The 16,673-nt window shown below is 38.2% G+C and overlaps 1 protein-coding gene across 1 annotated transcript in view; it reads right to left on the reverse strand.

Moving 5' to 3' along the window:
* CSMD1 (CUB and Sushi multiple domains 1) overlaps nt 1-16,673 on the reverse strand; it is a 1,433,388-nt gene that overhangs the window by 193,328 nt on the left and 1,223,387 nt on the right. Inside the window, exons 30-33 of the mRNA XM_065899861.1 lie at nt 11,645-11,839; nt 6,931-7,047; nt 2,952-3,065; nt 1,437-1,532 (exon numbers count right to left, since the gene is read on the reverse strand). Coding sequence (XP_065755933.1) covers nt 1,437-1,532; nt 2,952-3,065; nt 6,931-7,047; nt 11,645-11,839 — 522 coding nt within the window. The remainder of the gene's footprint in view (nt 1-1,436; nt 1,533-2,951; nt 3,066-6,930; nt 7,048-11,644; nt 11,840-16,673) is intronic.

Consider the following 16,673-nt stretch of genomic DNA (forward strand, 5'->3'; position numbering starts at 1 on the left):
CAGGAACTTGAATTTTTCCAGGACAAAAAATGTACTTAAACCAATCGGTCCAGTTTCCTTAGAGGTCACGCCAACTTACTTTGGTTTGTGAATCTGCTTCTGCAAAGTAACACAGAGTTTATTTAAAGAAAATTAGAAGTGGGTGAGCGGTGAGTCACCTAAACTGGACCCTCTCCTATAAAGTTCATTTTAAAAAATACTGGTTTAATTATTTATATTTTAAAAAAGGTTTAATTAGAACAATGTAACTCATTTTAATGTAATAGCATCATCACCCAAGCAATAGCTCCTTAAACTAGATTAGAGATATTTTTCCTCCTACCTGCCCATCAAACATCATTCTCACTCTTTCCGTAACTTTTAAATCATCTTATTGCCGAACACTGAAGGGTTTTTATCGTGAAATATTTTGAGGCCATACATTTCACAGTGTGCGATTATCAAAAATCATTTATGAATGATATGACAGATTGTTACTCTCTATAATTTTATGAAAAACATGATGTTGTCAAGCATGTTTTCTGGAGGAGTCTTTATTAAAGGAAAGAAGTCATTGCCAGGAAGCGATTCTCCTCCACTTCTGAAGAAAATGTTCAAGAGTGGCCTGTAATCTATCCAGCCTCCAGCAAAACTGAGACCTAGAAAAGCTAAGTATTCTTAGTTTATCACTGAAGATGACAACCTCTTTCCCATCTCAGCTGTACAGTCATCGCAGGTCAGATCCAGAGTCAGGCTCTGTGCCTCTGAAAGTGGACGGACAGTCCATAGGGTGTATTTTCAAATTCATGTAATGGATATGCAAACTGAAGGTGAACTAGAAACAGGAAAAAAAACTGCATTGTTCAGAAACTTTGTGCAATCCCAAGCATTTTGAATAAGCTCCAAATTCAAAAATAATTATAAAGGGGTAAAAGTGCCTAAAGTTAATAGAATACAAGCAAAATAAAATAGGTATTTCAAGGGATAGAAACATGGATGGTATTCTGGGTTTAGTTTGGTTTTGTTACCTTTCCTTGACAATTAGTTCTTACAGTAAGATTTGAAATTGTACCATGCATTTTAAATGTATTTCATTAAGACAGTTACTAAAATCTATTATGAAATATTTTACTTAATTTTAACTAGGTTAGGTGAAATATTATAACACACTTGAAATCATTTTGCAAATTGTGTTGCACTATACTAAGGTAATCTAATCAATATTTGTTTCGTCATCATGCCAGATAATCGAAGCGTTATTGCATCTTTGTCTTAGAAGTATCACACTTAACTGTCAAAAGAAAAAACTTTAATATTTTTATTAAATAATTTCATTCTAAATACACGGATACCCTCAAATTCTTAAATATTAAGAAAAAGTGCAACTCAGATGTTTTGGTGCTGAAAGCAGTGGTACGAGCAGTGTGTGGAGCCGGGCGGAGGTGGCAGAGACTCACCTTGATAGACGAAGTGGAAACCCCGTGCAGGCGCCCCACTCTTCGCGCTGAATCGGAGCAGAATCTGATTGGATGTGGCCAAAGGCAACGTTTCACCTGGAGGGAAAAACAGACAGAGATAACATGCAGGATCCATTCACTGCACGGCCTGTGGTGGACAATGTTTGGGAAAGTAATCATTAACTTGGAATTGCACTTTTACTTTTTGAACTTCCATAAAACTTTGCTTTGGCATGTAGAACCCAAACACATTGTTTCTACAAAGATTTAAAAACTCTGTTCTTGCCTTGACATTCCATTAAAATGTTGTTTTCATCGTGATCTCCTTTATGCTTCTTTTGAAGAAAGCACTGATATAGGCCAATTAGCTGATAATGTGGGAAATAGAAGCAGGTGAATCATTGACTCAGAATCAACTTTGACAGTTACTTGCTAGGATTTTACTCAGAATTAAGAAAATGTCTCAGAATCCAAAGCTGATTTTTAAAAAAATAAAGAACTCAGAAGAAAAAAAAACCAACACAAACCTGTGAAATGTGTTTTTCAGCTCTTAATGTGCACTAATGGTCTCAAGTACGCTGAGGGGCGTGTGAATCGCTTAAGCTTTTCAGAGGTGAATTTGTCAGGATGTATCCGTATTTTAAATGTGTATCTTCTGATGCATTTCTGGACATTACATCATTGGACATTGGTCTTAACAGGACATAGGTCTTAAGACCTGTGGTTAGTAATACTGAGAAACTGGAAATAACCAAATCTTAGCCTTGGTTGATCACAGGCTGTGACGCAGGAGTATGGCTTGATGTTGTGTTGGTAAATGATGACAATGTAGCAGTGGTAGGAAAGAGGGCCATGACATCCATGAGGGGTTGGGGTAAATAAACTCCTTCACTAACCCATCTGAATACTATTCAGCAAATGGTGTTTGGTGTATATTCATATTTGTTGATAGGAAAGACCTCTACATGTGATTTTAAATGAATGTATGGGATAAAAATTAAATTGTGAAAAATATCCCACGTTTTATGAAGTTCCATGTATGTTTACATGCATATATAGGGGCACACGTGAATGCATGTATGTGTATACACATCTGCACCTTTATAGACGTGTGACTGTGGTGCATCTCCACATGTATGCATTTAAAAGTTTGGAATGAGTCAGACCAAAATGTCAATAGTGTTTCTCTTCAGGAAGATTAGGACACTTAGAATAGAATGCAAAGTAACAAGATAGTTTATTACCCCTTTTTTCTGATATTTTTATTTTTCACTGAGATGGATATTATATTTTCCACAATCTTAGTAAGCAAAATGATAAAGACAGGTGATTTTATATGTGGGATAAAAGTACATTTGAAATTTTACATTGAAAATAAGATTTTACTGAACAAGCAAGCAAGTTCAAAGGTGATTAAATTTCTCCTTCACAAATGAAAATAAAAACAGACGAGTTTAAAATTAATTACCCTGGCTGTGTAACTAGAATTAAAGACAAAATTCATTGAAAGTTTACCTGAATGAGACCCAGAGAGTGAACTGAGAAGTCTGGCCTGAGGGTGCGTTCCATCAAACAGTTCTGTCAAGTCATTCAGTGCTGTCTGGAAATAGGCAAACTGCCCAAATACCACTGAAAATAGAGGGGGTGGGTCGGCACAAAATGCTTTTTTAAAATGAAAGAAATGAAAATGGTGATCATATTGTTTACTGATACCTCCCAAATATCATGATCCTAAGAATCCTGTAAAAAAAATGAGCTTATTTTCTCTGCTTTCTAAAAGTTTTCTGTTGCTTAAACAATTTTGTTTTGCTTCTTGATCTTTTGGTACTTAATAAAAGGAATAAAATTACTGTTCCATGTACAGTTTGAACATTAAATGAAGACTGTTTTTCTCTTATAATACTATGTTAGGATAGTAGAAGAATAACCATAAGGTGGTCCTATTTCTTTAAGAGTAATTAATGACATTTTATTCAGTGAACAGTAGGTATGGAATCAAGATACCCGTTGGTTTTTAAAGCATGCAATTAGCTGGGGAATTTAAAATTCTTCACCTATGATTATGACAGTGCCAAATTCATACGAACTCACTACAATTTATACACGATTCAGCAACATATCATAGCAATTTCTGACTTGTTTTACTCTACAGTTTATATATCTTACAGGTTACGTAAATTTCAAGAACACACTTCCTCCAAGTAAAACATTGCAAGTATTTTACTACTTCAAATTTAATCAGTTTTATATTCAAATGGATAACATACAGGGCCTTTACAGTATTTAGAAAAACTTGTGATTTAGTCTCCATTTACAAGTAACGATCAACAATTATCTATGTGAAAGGTTTAAACTAAAATCATTCTAAATCATTCTGAACAAGAAATGGAGGTGTGTGTATCAGTTATACATGAAAGAATTAATCTATGTGTTGGCAAAATGGAGGAAAATCTAACTATAGCAGCTGGTGTGTATTTATATTATATTTTATTACATTATATCATATCATATATTATCTGTGGCATATATTCTCTTACATATATGTATTACATACAGTGCACATATACATGCATGTATAATATATCACACATATATGTAAGAGAATATATGCATATGTATATATAGTACTTTAAGATTTTATAATCTCCTAGAGAAGCACAATTAAAGGAAGCATGTGAGCAAGGTGAATTTCCCAGTGGCTGAAGTGCTCTGAACACAGGCGCTAGAAAGAGGGACAGAACTTTCTTCTGGATCCCATGAGGGAGGCTCCTGCGTGCACAGCCCTCCCTTCACTGTCCCCCCACCTCAACATTCAGTCTTCATCTTGCTTGAGTCTCGTTTGTAGGAGAAAAGTGAAACTCACACACGTAATTCCTACATTCTTTTCAAGAAATGCTTAGAAAGCATAAGCTTTATAGTGGACACTAAGAATGAAGGGCCGATCAAGATAGAAACTCTGTCCCAGGAACATCACATGCTAAGCTGCGGTAGTTGCCACAACAAATACAGAGGCAGAGTGTGGGTGTCGGGAAGGAAGAAGGGCCTGAACAGCAGACGGCTGCCAAGGGCCACAGCTGGTCAAGGAAGGCTGTTGCTGCAGCTGGAAGACAGGGGATGAGAAAGTGCAGGCGAAGGGCGTGGGCCGTGTAGGGAGGGAGGGGTGGTTTCCAGCTGTGGAGACAATGGTGTTTCCTGGGGGAGAGAGCATTCCAGCTTCAGCCTTAATGAATGGGAAAGGAAACCCTTTTTGCGTAAGAATGGGACACAAGGGGTTACTTCAGCAAGCAAACAAAAGGAGCAGTATTTGGCAGGTGAACGTCTGCTTTGCTAACACTCAGTGGATAAAGGGGGCAGGGGAGCAAGGCCGCACGGCCTGAGACTTCAGAGCCCCGAAGGCCAGGAAACGTGTGGATTTTGCTCTGGGGGCAAGAGGAGTGAGTGAAAACGTTTATCGAGGTGTTTTCATGATCAGAGTTTTGTTTTAGAAAGGATACTCTGGTGACGCTTTTGGATGAAAATAGGGAGGAAATCAGGATAACTGATGACCTGTCTTCCATGACACTTCCCATTGGGAACTTGTGTAAGAAACCCCTTCCCACAATAGGGACAGTCACCCCATCCCATAATATTTGCTGGGCATCTCAGGCACCCAAACAGTATTTTACTCATCTTAGCACTTATCACAATCATTGAATTAATTGTTAACTGGTCGATTCACTTCTCAGAAAAGAGTAAGGAAGAGGGGAAAAAAATAATAGATAAGGTAGTATAGGTTTTTACTAAGGATCCTTTATAACTATTTTATTCCAGACTAAAGTTTTCTGCCCAGATAGAATATGATAAATTTATGCCATTAAACCTTTCATATTGGGAACTTATTATCAATATTTAGGAGTATAACTTTTTTCTGCTGAAAAGTCGTAATTGTGTTTTGACAACTCAACAAAATTTTATAATGAACCAAAATCATAAACTCTGGCTGCTACATTCTATTGTGATAATTATATTTTGTCAAGTATCCATGAATAAAAATAAAAGGAATATTCATGGGAAAGTAACTGGAGGAATGTTGTTGGGAATTTAGGTGAAAGAATGTACTAACTGAGGCTAAATAAGGGACTTTAGAGGCACTGGTCCAGCATAAAGAGTGAAAGCCTAGGACCTGTTCTAAGTTTTACTGTCCATTTTTTTTATAACAAAATAAACATTTTGAAGCTCAGTCTTTCAGTTTTTAAATGAGATTGATATTTTCCATTTGCTCATAAGGTGGACCCACTCTCTGCCTTTTGGGAAGCTGGTCCCTCTGCCTCTGCCTTGGTCTCCGTGTTCACATCCATCACTCTCCAAGTCCCAGGCACATGCTCTTCTTATCATGGCGAGATGATACAAGGAAAGCCTTGCCTGAAAACTCAACCATCCTCGAGAACTGGCGGAAAGCAGAAGCTAAACGATTTGGCTTAAGAGACTAAGCAAGTTGCGTCACACAGATCATGAAGAGCCCGTGATCTAAAATACCAAATGCTGGAATAAGTGCTTGGGGGGAGCTTTTCATTTGATTTTAAGAAGCCTGTGATTAATATAACAGAAGTTCGTAGGAATCATTTGTCTCCCATATGCAAGTTTCTTAAGCAGAAATTAACTTTCTTGTCATATAATTGTATTTTTTAAATGTTTTCCCTCAAACAGAATCTAACCTTAGAATTTTTATGTTTTATTTCTGTGAGTGGATGGCTGCTATTTTGAGTATATAGAAAAAAACCTTGACTATGTTGGGTTCTAAATTTTACTGTTGGGAAAAAGGAACTATTCCATAAAATTATAAAAGCTACTATCTGGTTGACTCCAGGAAAGAATCTAACACAAAAATGTTTTCCTGGTCAAGAGTGAGAGGGAAGATGTGGGGATCCGGTGTTGAGTAAACCACCAGGAAACCACCAGAGAAGGATCTTCTAGAAATGAAGCCATCCCAGAAAACTGGCTCAGGTTGGAAGCAAAGTTTAGGAGGGAAACCAGGATGCCAAGTTTGGAGGGGTCAGATAGGACTCTGCCTGCTTTTACATCTCCTGTCACTCAAAGGTATGTTCACTGATCCAGTGATTTCCAGCATAATCAATAACCACATATATGTGCCAATACCCCACAGGCTGATCAGTGTTCCCCTGGTTCACATGTGAGGCTGCAATCCTCCTCTACACACTAAACTACCAAAGGAGAAATGCTTTTTTCTAACAAAAATAAGAACAAAGTCACATTTATTCTCTCTGATTATTCTGGATCAGAATCCGAGAAGGAAATTGAAGAATTTTATATCACACTGATAAAAGAATTGTAGTGGATCTTGTATAAGACATGTTTGGAAAACCTGTTACTTTAAGTCATCTTCTTTTATATTATTTTATTATACCAAGAGCTGGGATATTTGTTTATAAAATTATGGAAATATTAACACTGAAAGAGATATGACGGTGAATTAAAAATAAGAAGAAAATCTTACCAAATTCCTTTGGTACCGTTATGGAATAGAGGCAGATCTGACCAGCTGTATAATTGTGAGGGTAGTTGGGTGACAAGACCACCCCTTCTGATCCAGTGTACTGGCCTCCACAGGGGGCTGAAACAGACCAACGGAGAATTACATGCTATGCGTAACCACATGGCAAGTGACAAGTGACCTAAAAATGAAAGCACTGAACAAATGGGCATGATTATTCAAAAACTTAACAAAATATCACAGTTAAAATCTGATCTTACATTGCTATCAAAAGTAAAATAAAAAGAAAAACAAAGACTGACCAGGTGAGAATAAAAGTAATTCAACTTAAGAGGGAGACCTAATATTATTTTTAAGGACGTTCTCAGACATGCTAAAACAATAAAGAAAACAGTTGTCATGATAATAAAAACAGGTCTGATAAAGAAAAATTCTTAAGTTATCAATACGTCAAAAGCCTACCAGAACTTTCTGGTTGATATCAACCATCATATTAACTTAAGAGATACAAAGATTATTTCAGTTTTCTATTGTCTTTATATTACTGTGGGACTAAAAAAAAGTAATGTTTACTTTTAGTTCTTTTTGTGTTTTCATCGTAGATTCAGCTCAAGAGTGACATGTATAGTTACTAGTGGGTGTGGGGTCTCTTCCTATAAGTTCAGTTGAAAGCTGAAGGAACCCAAAAACTACAAAGTCAGGGCAGGTACATTGATGAGGTGTTATATGAACAGTTCAGAGAGAGAGGGAGTGTGTGTGTGTGTGTTTATTTTCCCTCTGATCATCTTGTTACTCTCGGCATTGCTCTTGCTGAGAAAATAGAAAAATACTGTAGTTGGATATTCAAAATACTATTGTTAAACATCTTAAAATAGACTTTCAACTAAATCCCAGTTTCGGGATTAAACTGCGAATACTTCAATTCCTCATATTTTTACTTAAAAAGAGGTCCACGTCTGCTCATCTGCTCAGGATGCGATTTATCCACTGAAGTGACGCCAACTGCACCTCAGCTGTGCCCTTTGTGGCCTGACTGCATGCCTTCTTATCCTAGATACACCTTCTCTGATCTGAATTCAGAATTATTTTTCAGTATTTGAGAAAGTTTATATTTCTGTAGCTTACTTCTTCTTTTTTTTTTGCGGTATGTGGGCCTCTCACTGCTGTGGCCTCTCCCGTTGCGGAGCGCAGGCTCAGCGGCCATGGCTCACGGGCCCAGCCGCTCCGCGGCATGTGGGATCTTCCCAGACTGGGGCACGAACCCGTGTCCCCTGCATCAGCAGGCGGACTCTCAACCACTGCGCCACGAGGGAAGCCCCTTACTTCTTCTTAATGTGACAGTTTTCAAGCATTAAAAAGGACAGAAATGGGGGATAACGTGTCAAATCTTTTGAATGTTAAGTCCTAATTGATGGATGGAACTTTCTCCAGGATTAATAAAGCTGCTCAGAATGCTGATGCTAGTGTCAAAGCACCTCATTGATGATTTGGCAGGAGACTTCCCAGGTCCAGCTTTACGCAGCTGGAAAACTGAAGTCATACTCTAAAAGTCAAAGGAAGACAGCTTAAAAACCTGACAGTTATAATCTATTTATGATCAACTAGTAGAGATTTCCCTTAACTAAGCTAAGAGCAGCCTTCATGCTGATGCCTTAACTCATAATAATTTTATCAACCTAAAACACTTACCATGGCTTTTTTTACAATCTTAAATAGAAAAAAACTTTTTTCACTTTTAGATAGAGGAAATTTCTGTAAGTTAAATTTCAAAGCTCAAGGTTTTCAGTGAAATGCCGGGAGCCTCACTCCACCAGTTTAGATATATAACTTAATTTTAAGAAAATTAGCCATATAAATTCAACCAGGTTATTTCAGAACTATAATTTTTCTTAAACACTCAAAAGTTCAAATTTTTAAAAATAGGTACAAATGAAGAATGGAAATCTATTTTCTTTTAGACATATAAAATTTAAGCACATCATTTTGCAAATATCCCTTTTCAATTAAAAAGTTTATCTATTTCAAAGTTTAAACAACAAGCATAAATGAAAAGTGGAAATAAATCTTCACTGAGCTAATATTTTGATGCCCAAATGATCAAACAGAAATCTTATATCTTCTGATATATTTGTTCAAGTATAACTACAAAAATTTATTTTGTTAATGGGTAGGATGACAGATCATTACTTTATGATAATAGAAAACACTAAAAAATAAAAAGGATAAAATGAAAGAAAACAAACATGGCATTTTAGGTCCTCTGCTACCTTGATAAATTGCACTATGCTTATACATTTTCCCCCAGATTTAAAGATAAGCACGCAAACTGCATAACATACTACAAACACAACCAAACATTTGTGAAATTGAGAAAAATATGTAGAGAATTTTCATTTAATTCTTAACAATTACTCTGTCCATGTTACTGTGTTAACCTGAGAAACAGGCATGGTCTTTCTCATGTTAGAAATTCTTTTATATTAATGTGATAAGAGAAGGAAAACAAGTATGCTGTTACTCTTTGGTAATTAATGTATTAAACAGATCATTTCCTAAATGAAAAAAGATCTGCAACAGTATTCATTGCAGATGGTAACAAGAAACTGACTCATCCATTTGGTTAATTGGAGTATATGTCTCATATATAAAGGCAACAAAATACAATCAAATTTGAATGTAAACCAAAAACAACATAAGTAAATAAAAGCCATTCTGACCCATGAAAGAGACTCCAGGCTGTTTCCATTTCTGTTCTAATTCAACAGGAAACCTCAATGAACAAAAAAAATGTAGGCAATAGAAAGAAAAATTATGTCATGAACTTAAAACACACTAGCCCAAAATACATCCCTTAATATATGAACTATCAAAATGTTTAAAATATAACAACATTCGCTTAGTTTAACTGGTGATCTGAGTGATCCACAGGCATTAATTCAGCACAAAAGGTGCTGTTCTCCTGGAGATATCCAAAATAAACTATGGGAGAGGACATTTCTGTTTAATGATTTGGAATTTTTAGTTTTATTTAAATTGAAATAAATAACTTAAGGAAAAACCAGTGTTGTATGTTTTATGCACATAAATGTGATGACTGGTTAACAGAAACTACGCTTGAGTTCACGGGTCTTCAGATACGGAAAAAAAATCTCTAATTTAAAATTAGATTATTTATCTGTTGCCTAAATGTGACCTCATTTTTCTCGTTTAGCCTATGGCTAAAGAATGTATCATCATCCCCTATAAGTTCAAAGTATGTTTGAATTTAATACAGTGTGCACTTTTAAGGATGCCATTTTGAGGTGACTCTAGTGAACGTACGAGGATGCTCTTCTAACCCCCAGAGAGAAGCGCTGTGATGCCGCTGACTCAAAGCTTACTGTAACGTTTACACAGACATTAAAGTCATCATCTGGACGCCCCACACAGCCACGTGTGCCCTTCACCATTCTCCCCTCACATGAACCTCCTGGAATCCGAGAAGCAGCAATAATTATTTCTCTGAGTTTATTGCTAGAGGATAAAATATGTAAGACTAGGAAGACTTCAATTTTCACTGGAAATTGTTTTGGCTATTCCCTGATTTATTCATTTCCTCTGAAAACGTGTGTGAAGTTCCCTGTCTGCGCCAACCTTGAGTACTGCAGGGCTGGAGGACTAGGTTCCTGAACAGAAAAGCTCTCAGGGTCATAATACAAACCCAGAAACACAGACATGCCAGAGCAACCCAGGGCGTCAGGTCTGTTCGCCTGTGTTGTTTGCTCGGATTTTTCACGTACTAATTTTCTGAAACACCACTTTGGTCAGAAGTTACAAGCATCAGAGCCATCCTAAGGAAAAGATCTTTATTTCATCAGTTCAGTGTATCTAACTAAACCGGTCCTTGAGTTCATCCTAAAGTAAACTTGGAATCAATCTTTCTGTCACAAAACACAGGATTTTACTGTCTCCTTTTTAAGGTGTATCACACAGTCTGGAGTTTTGTCTGTGGAGGGTCCCACGAAGCTACCAATCAGACACAGAACCTGGAGGACAGCCCAGAAGTCTGTGTTCAGACCCCTCCTCTCAGCACCCCCCAAATGCAACTGCAACCTGACTTCTGTCACTGTAGGATGGCACTGCCTGTTCTTGAAGGTTGACCTTACCCTCTAATAGGTGCTTTTATTAATTTAATGTACATGAGGAATTACAAACTGTTGGTATTTGTGGGGAAATGACACATCCTTATATATGTAATATATGTATATGTATGTGTATATATGTAGAGAGAGAGAGGCAGAGACAGAGAGACAGAGAGACACAAACAGAGGGAGATACACACACACACACACACACACACACACACACACACACAGAAAGGCAGAGAAACAGAGAAAGACAGAGAGCAAGAGGGAGACAGACAGAGACAGAAGCAGAGAGACAGAGGCCACCTAGAGACTGGTAATTCGCATCTCTCATACACAAAAACAGCAGTTAGAAATGCCAAACGATCTAAGTGAGAGAAAAATATCTCCCCTTCCAGAAATCTGTGAGAATGGCTAACCCACTGAGTAAATTAAATTACCAAGGAAGGTCAAGTTCTTATCCCACGTTGCTCTGCGGGGTTTCCCCACCAGTGAGGAGGGGATACAGGACGGAAGTACAAACTGTCTCCAAAATGAGAGTCCAAATTCCAGAGGGAAGTTATCCCTGAAGGAAACACCGGTTCCATACGTACCATTGCAGGAGGGCAAGACCCGGTTCCAGGCGGGTTTTCCATCCGCTCCGATCACACACGTGATGGAAGACGGGTCAGCGATCTTGTAGCCAGAGTCACACTGGTACGTGACAGTTGAGCCAAGTTTGAAGTCCGTCCCAATCCTTGTCCCATTCATTATGTTTCCAGGGTCAAAACAGGCTTCCCGTGGTTTCTCTGAGGAAGACATGAATGTAAACTCCATGAGGGCAGAAATTTTATTTTTTTATTGTCGGTTGTTTATATTTTTAGTACCTAGAACAGTGTCCAGCATATAAAATATGCTCAAAAAAATTGACTGACTAATTGACCAAGTTGTCAATTAATGTTCAAGTCAATAATTATCATAGAAAAATAGAAAAAACTCCTTTCAATAAAATTATTTCTTATTTTTCAAATGACAGTTCACTACAGAATTGCTGTTGAGGTTGACTTCCTGACTTTTGTACTTAATTCATGAAATCACAGCACATTTTAGGAAGAGATGGGAGAACTGGGCTTCTCAAAAGGAAATTGATTTAATTCACATAAATTAAGAGTGATTTCTCATACTGGTGAGATAATCGTGGAAAGAAGTTCTGATCTTTTACCACCCTCACTAAGTCAGTGAAGCCATACGTAGCTGGAAAGCACATTTCCCGATCCATAAGGGTCAAGCCCTGTGTCTGGGATGTAATCATTGCTCAGCACAGTTCTATTCTAATTCTAATAACTGCTCAAAGGAATCGAGGGCATGTTATGTATCAGGCGCTGAGCTGGGTACACTGCATGTTTTTCATTCAAATCTTCACCCCACCTCTGCGACGTGAGGAGGATCTGTGGGCCCATTCTACATTTTGAGAATCTGAAGCGCAAGAGCAGTTAAATAACTTTCACAAAAACACACTGCAGAGATCTGTCCAGCTGCGGGGGCCACTAAAGGAGGCATTTGCTAAAAGCCTCTTTTTTCCCAGATATAAATACAAAGCTCTCTTCTTTCTTTCTCACAGTCCTGTAGCTGTGTGGGTAGTGCCACTTATGTCCTGGTAGCATTAACACTGTAAATGTCATATTTCAGCAGACCTTCCAAATGTCTCTAAATCACGTATCTACATCTCCTTCTGCTGTGTGCAATTCCATCATCTGAATTGCTTTCTGTTTGTGCTTGTCAATGTCCTGCCATCAGCAAAGCCCCTTGTAACGTCAAAAGGCTCTGAATTGCATTTTACAGATCTTCAAGGGATCAATATAGATGTTATACTGAAATGTTTTTCTTCATGTTTTTGGCCTAAAGTTAAGAAAATGCTATTTGTCATGAATGTGCTATTCATGAATGGGGTTATTAATATCAATATAGGTTCAAGGATAACTTGAATGGATAAAATAAATATGTTTCAGTTCTTTCTATTTGGGTTGACAATCTTTGCCCCAGGGTTAAGCAAACACATAAAAAATCTCTGGAAAGTATAAATGGAAGCCTGCATTTTACCTTTTTGGGGGTTGTGATCAATGTGGATTACGTTCCTTTTTAAGCATTTTCCCTTCCTGAGTGTCTACTTATGGCCAATGAGTAAATCCACACAGTAGTGTTAGGAAGAAGATGCTCCTGGGAGATTGTGGCAGGTGAGCCAGTAAAGAGTAAAGATGCAATGAGCTCTGAAAACTACATCCTACATCCTCTTAGGAATGGATAACAAACAGTGGAAGAGGGAAAAGCACAAACTTTGTGACGTCCTGCAGGATGGAGAAGAGGCCTGTTTAAATGTATTTATTCAATATCTCTCATTATATTTTTAATGACCTACGTGTCAACATCAGCCAAGCAGAGATCTCTCTGGCAACTGCTGGACTAATTATTATAACCAGCTATTGGAATATTTTATTTACATACTTTGGTTAAAGTGCAACATAAATATATAAACATTACACTATCACGTGTATCGGATATGCTATATTACCATATATATATCATCATCCATCATAATTATCATATGTATCATATACCATCTGTCATATATATTATCATACATATATATCATACGCCATGTATAATATATTAATTATCATATATGTCATGAATATATTATATCATATATATCAATTGTGGAAACCCCTCCAGGTCCTCTATTTTTGCTCTGGTTAGAGACTCACAGCAGCAATAGTTGTGTACTGTGCTGGGACCAACACTCTCTAAACACTTTACTGAAAACCAATTTGGATATTTCAAGGAGTAGGGGACATTCTGATAATCCTTTAACGCTGCCTTAGATCGTTTATTTTAAGCAAATAAGGGACGAATAAATAAAACTGTGGGCAAGAGAACAGTCCTTCCATCGGAGGTCGTTTACTCTGTCATTCAACAGAATGTATCGAGTGTCTAATAAATACAAGCACTGGTCTAGGGTATACATCTTTCTCCTATAAAATGATGGAGAAAGGGCTTCCCTGGTGGCGCAGAGGTTAAGAATCCACCTGCCAATGCAGGGGACACGGGTTCGAGCCCTGGTCCGGGAAGATCCCACATGCTGCAGAGCAACTAAGCCCATGTGCCACAACTACTGAGCCTGCGCTCTAGAGCCCACGAACCACAACTACTGAAGCCCGTGCGCCACAACTACTGAGCCTGTGCTCTAGAGCCTGCGAGCTACAACTACTGAGCCCACGAGCCAGAACTATTGAAGCCCGTGCACCTAGAACCCATGCTCTTCAACGAGAAGCCACCGCAGTGAGAAGCCTGCGCACTGCAATGAAGAGTAGCCCCCGCTCGCCACAACTAGAGAAAGCCCGCGCACAGCAACGAAGACCCAACACAGCCAAAAATAAAAAATAAAATAACTAAAATTATATTTTAAAAAATGATGGAGAAAAAAATACATGCCTGTTTCCTGGTCAGCCTTTTCAATCACTTTTTGTTATAAGTGTCTGTTGGTTTAGTGTACTGTTTGGTTAAATACCACTCCCACAATTTTCTGCTCTGGGTTGCAAATTGAGACCACTGATGGCCAGTTTTTCTTCATTTCTCCAAATGCACTGCATCGAAGCTTTTACTTGCATTTACTCAGTTGTCAGTTCAGGATGTTTGGTGATAACTCATGGCACGCTTTTTGCTTACAAGTTGTCACATTTCCCAATGAGATGACTTCATTACGCGGTGTGCTCTGCCCTGGTTCCTGTCGGTTCCGCTTATGGACGCCTCCCAGAATGCCTGTGCCAAAGCTGTCGGGCCCCTGGGGTCACTCGGCAGGACTGCCCCGTGGCTCCTTCTGGTCAAGCCCAAGAGTTGGGTCCGCTCCCTGCTTCCCTCACCATATGGGGCCTTGTACTTGCTGGATGCTGTTTCATTGCTGTGTCCTTCCTTGTTTTCTGATGATTTTTTTTTTCACAGGCTCCACTGGAGAACTTTTAAAGCGTGAGAGCTCTAGCGCCCATTTAGAAGGCTCTGCTGGTCCCCAAAGAACCAGGCCAAAGAGGCAGCCCTGTACCCCTATCATGAGGGACACAAGTTCTACTGCATCTACTCACTCATCTGCTGATTCTCTTACCCTAGGATGCCCTGGGGAATACAAGGTGATGACAGATGTACAGTCTTTTTTTTTTTCATTGAAGTATAATTGATTTACAATATTATATTAGTCACAGTTGTACAGCATAGTGATTTAGTATTTTTAAAGATTATACTCCGGGGTAAGATAGGAATAAAGACGCAGACCTACTGGAGAACGGACTTAAGGATATGGGGAGGGGGAAGGGTGAGTTTTGACAGGGCGAGAGAGAGTCATGGACATATACACACTAACAAACGTAGTAAGGTAGATAGCTGGGGGGAAGCAGCCGCAAGGCACAGGGATATTAGCTCGGTGCTTTGTGACAGCCTGGAAGGGTGGGATGGGGAGAGTGGGAGGGAGGGAGACGCAAGAGGGAAGACATATGGGAACATATGTATATGTATAGCTGATTCACTTTGTTGTAAAGCAGAAACTAACACACCATTGTAAAGCAATTATACCCCAATAAAGATGTTTAAAAAAAAAAAAAAGATTATACTCCATTATAAGTTATTACAAGATAATGGCTGTAATTTCCTGTGCTGTAGAAAATATCCGTGTTGTTATCTATTTTATACATAGTAGTTTGTATCTGTTAATCCCATAGCCCTAATTTGTCCCTCCCCCCCTTCCTTCTCCCCTTTGGTAACTATAAGTTTGTTTTCTATAATTTTGTCTGTGAGTCTGTTTTTGTTTTGCATATACATTCATTTGCATTATTTTTAGATTCCACATACAAGTGATATTATACAATACCTGTCTTTCACTGTCTGACTTATTTCACTAAGCATAATTTTTCTAGGTCCGTTCATGTTTCTGCAAATGGCAGAATTTAATTCTTTTTTATGGTTGAGTAGTAGTCCATTGCTGGCTCATATGGCAACTCTAGTTTTAGCTTTTTGAGGACCCTCCATACTGTTCTTCATAGTGGCTGCACCAATTTACACCCCCACCAACAGTGTAGGAGGGTTCCCTTTTCTCTACACCCTCGCCAACATTTGTTATTTGTAGACTTTTTCATGATGGCCATTCTGACCAGAGTGACATTATACCTCATTGTTGTTTGGATTTGCATTTCTCCAACAATTAACAATGCTGAAAATCTTCTCATGTGCCTGTTAGACATCTGTATGTCTTTCTTTTTGGAAAAATGTCTCTTCAGGTCTTCTGTCCATTTTTTATTGCACTGTTTGCTTTCTTGGTATTGAGTTGTATGAGCTGTTTATATATTTTAGATATTAACCCCATGTTGGTCTCATCATTTGCAAATATTCCCTCCCATTCCTTACAGTTTTATATTTAGATGAAACGCGTGATTTTTTACTCGTTACAGAATGGGCGTTGTCATGGTGACATGCACTTCAATGAGTTCTTATTAATACAGAAACTGTCTAATGATATGGCAAATACTTAAAAGTACTGCTGTTAATTATTCGTGAACATTAATGGATCCCATCCATAAAGCACAGCAACTCCTTCAATTGCTG

The sequence above is a fragment of the Phocoena phocoena genome, chromosome 21, assembly GCF_963924675.1.
Source record: "Phocoena phocoena chromosome 21, mPhoPho1.1, whole genome shotgun sequence".
Classification (NCBI taxonomy): domain Eukaryota; kingdom Metazoa; phylum Chordata; class Mammalia; order Artiodactyla; family Phocoenidae; genus Phocoena; species Phocoena phocoena.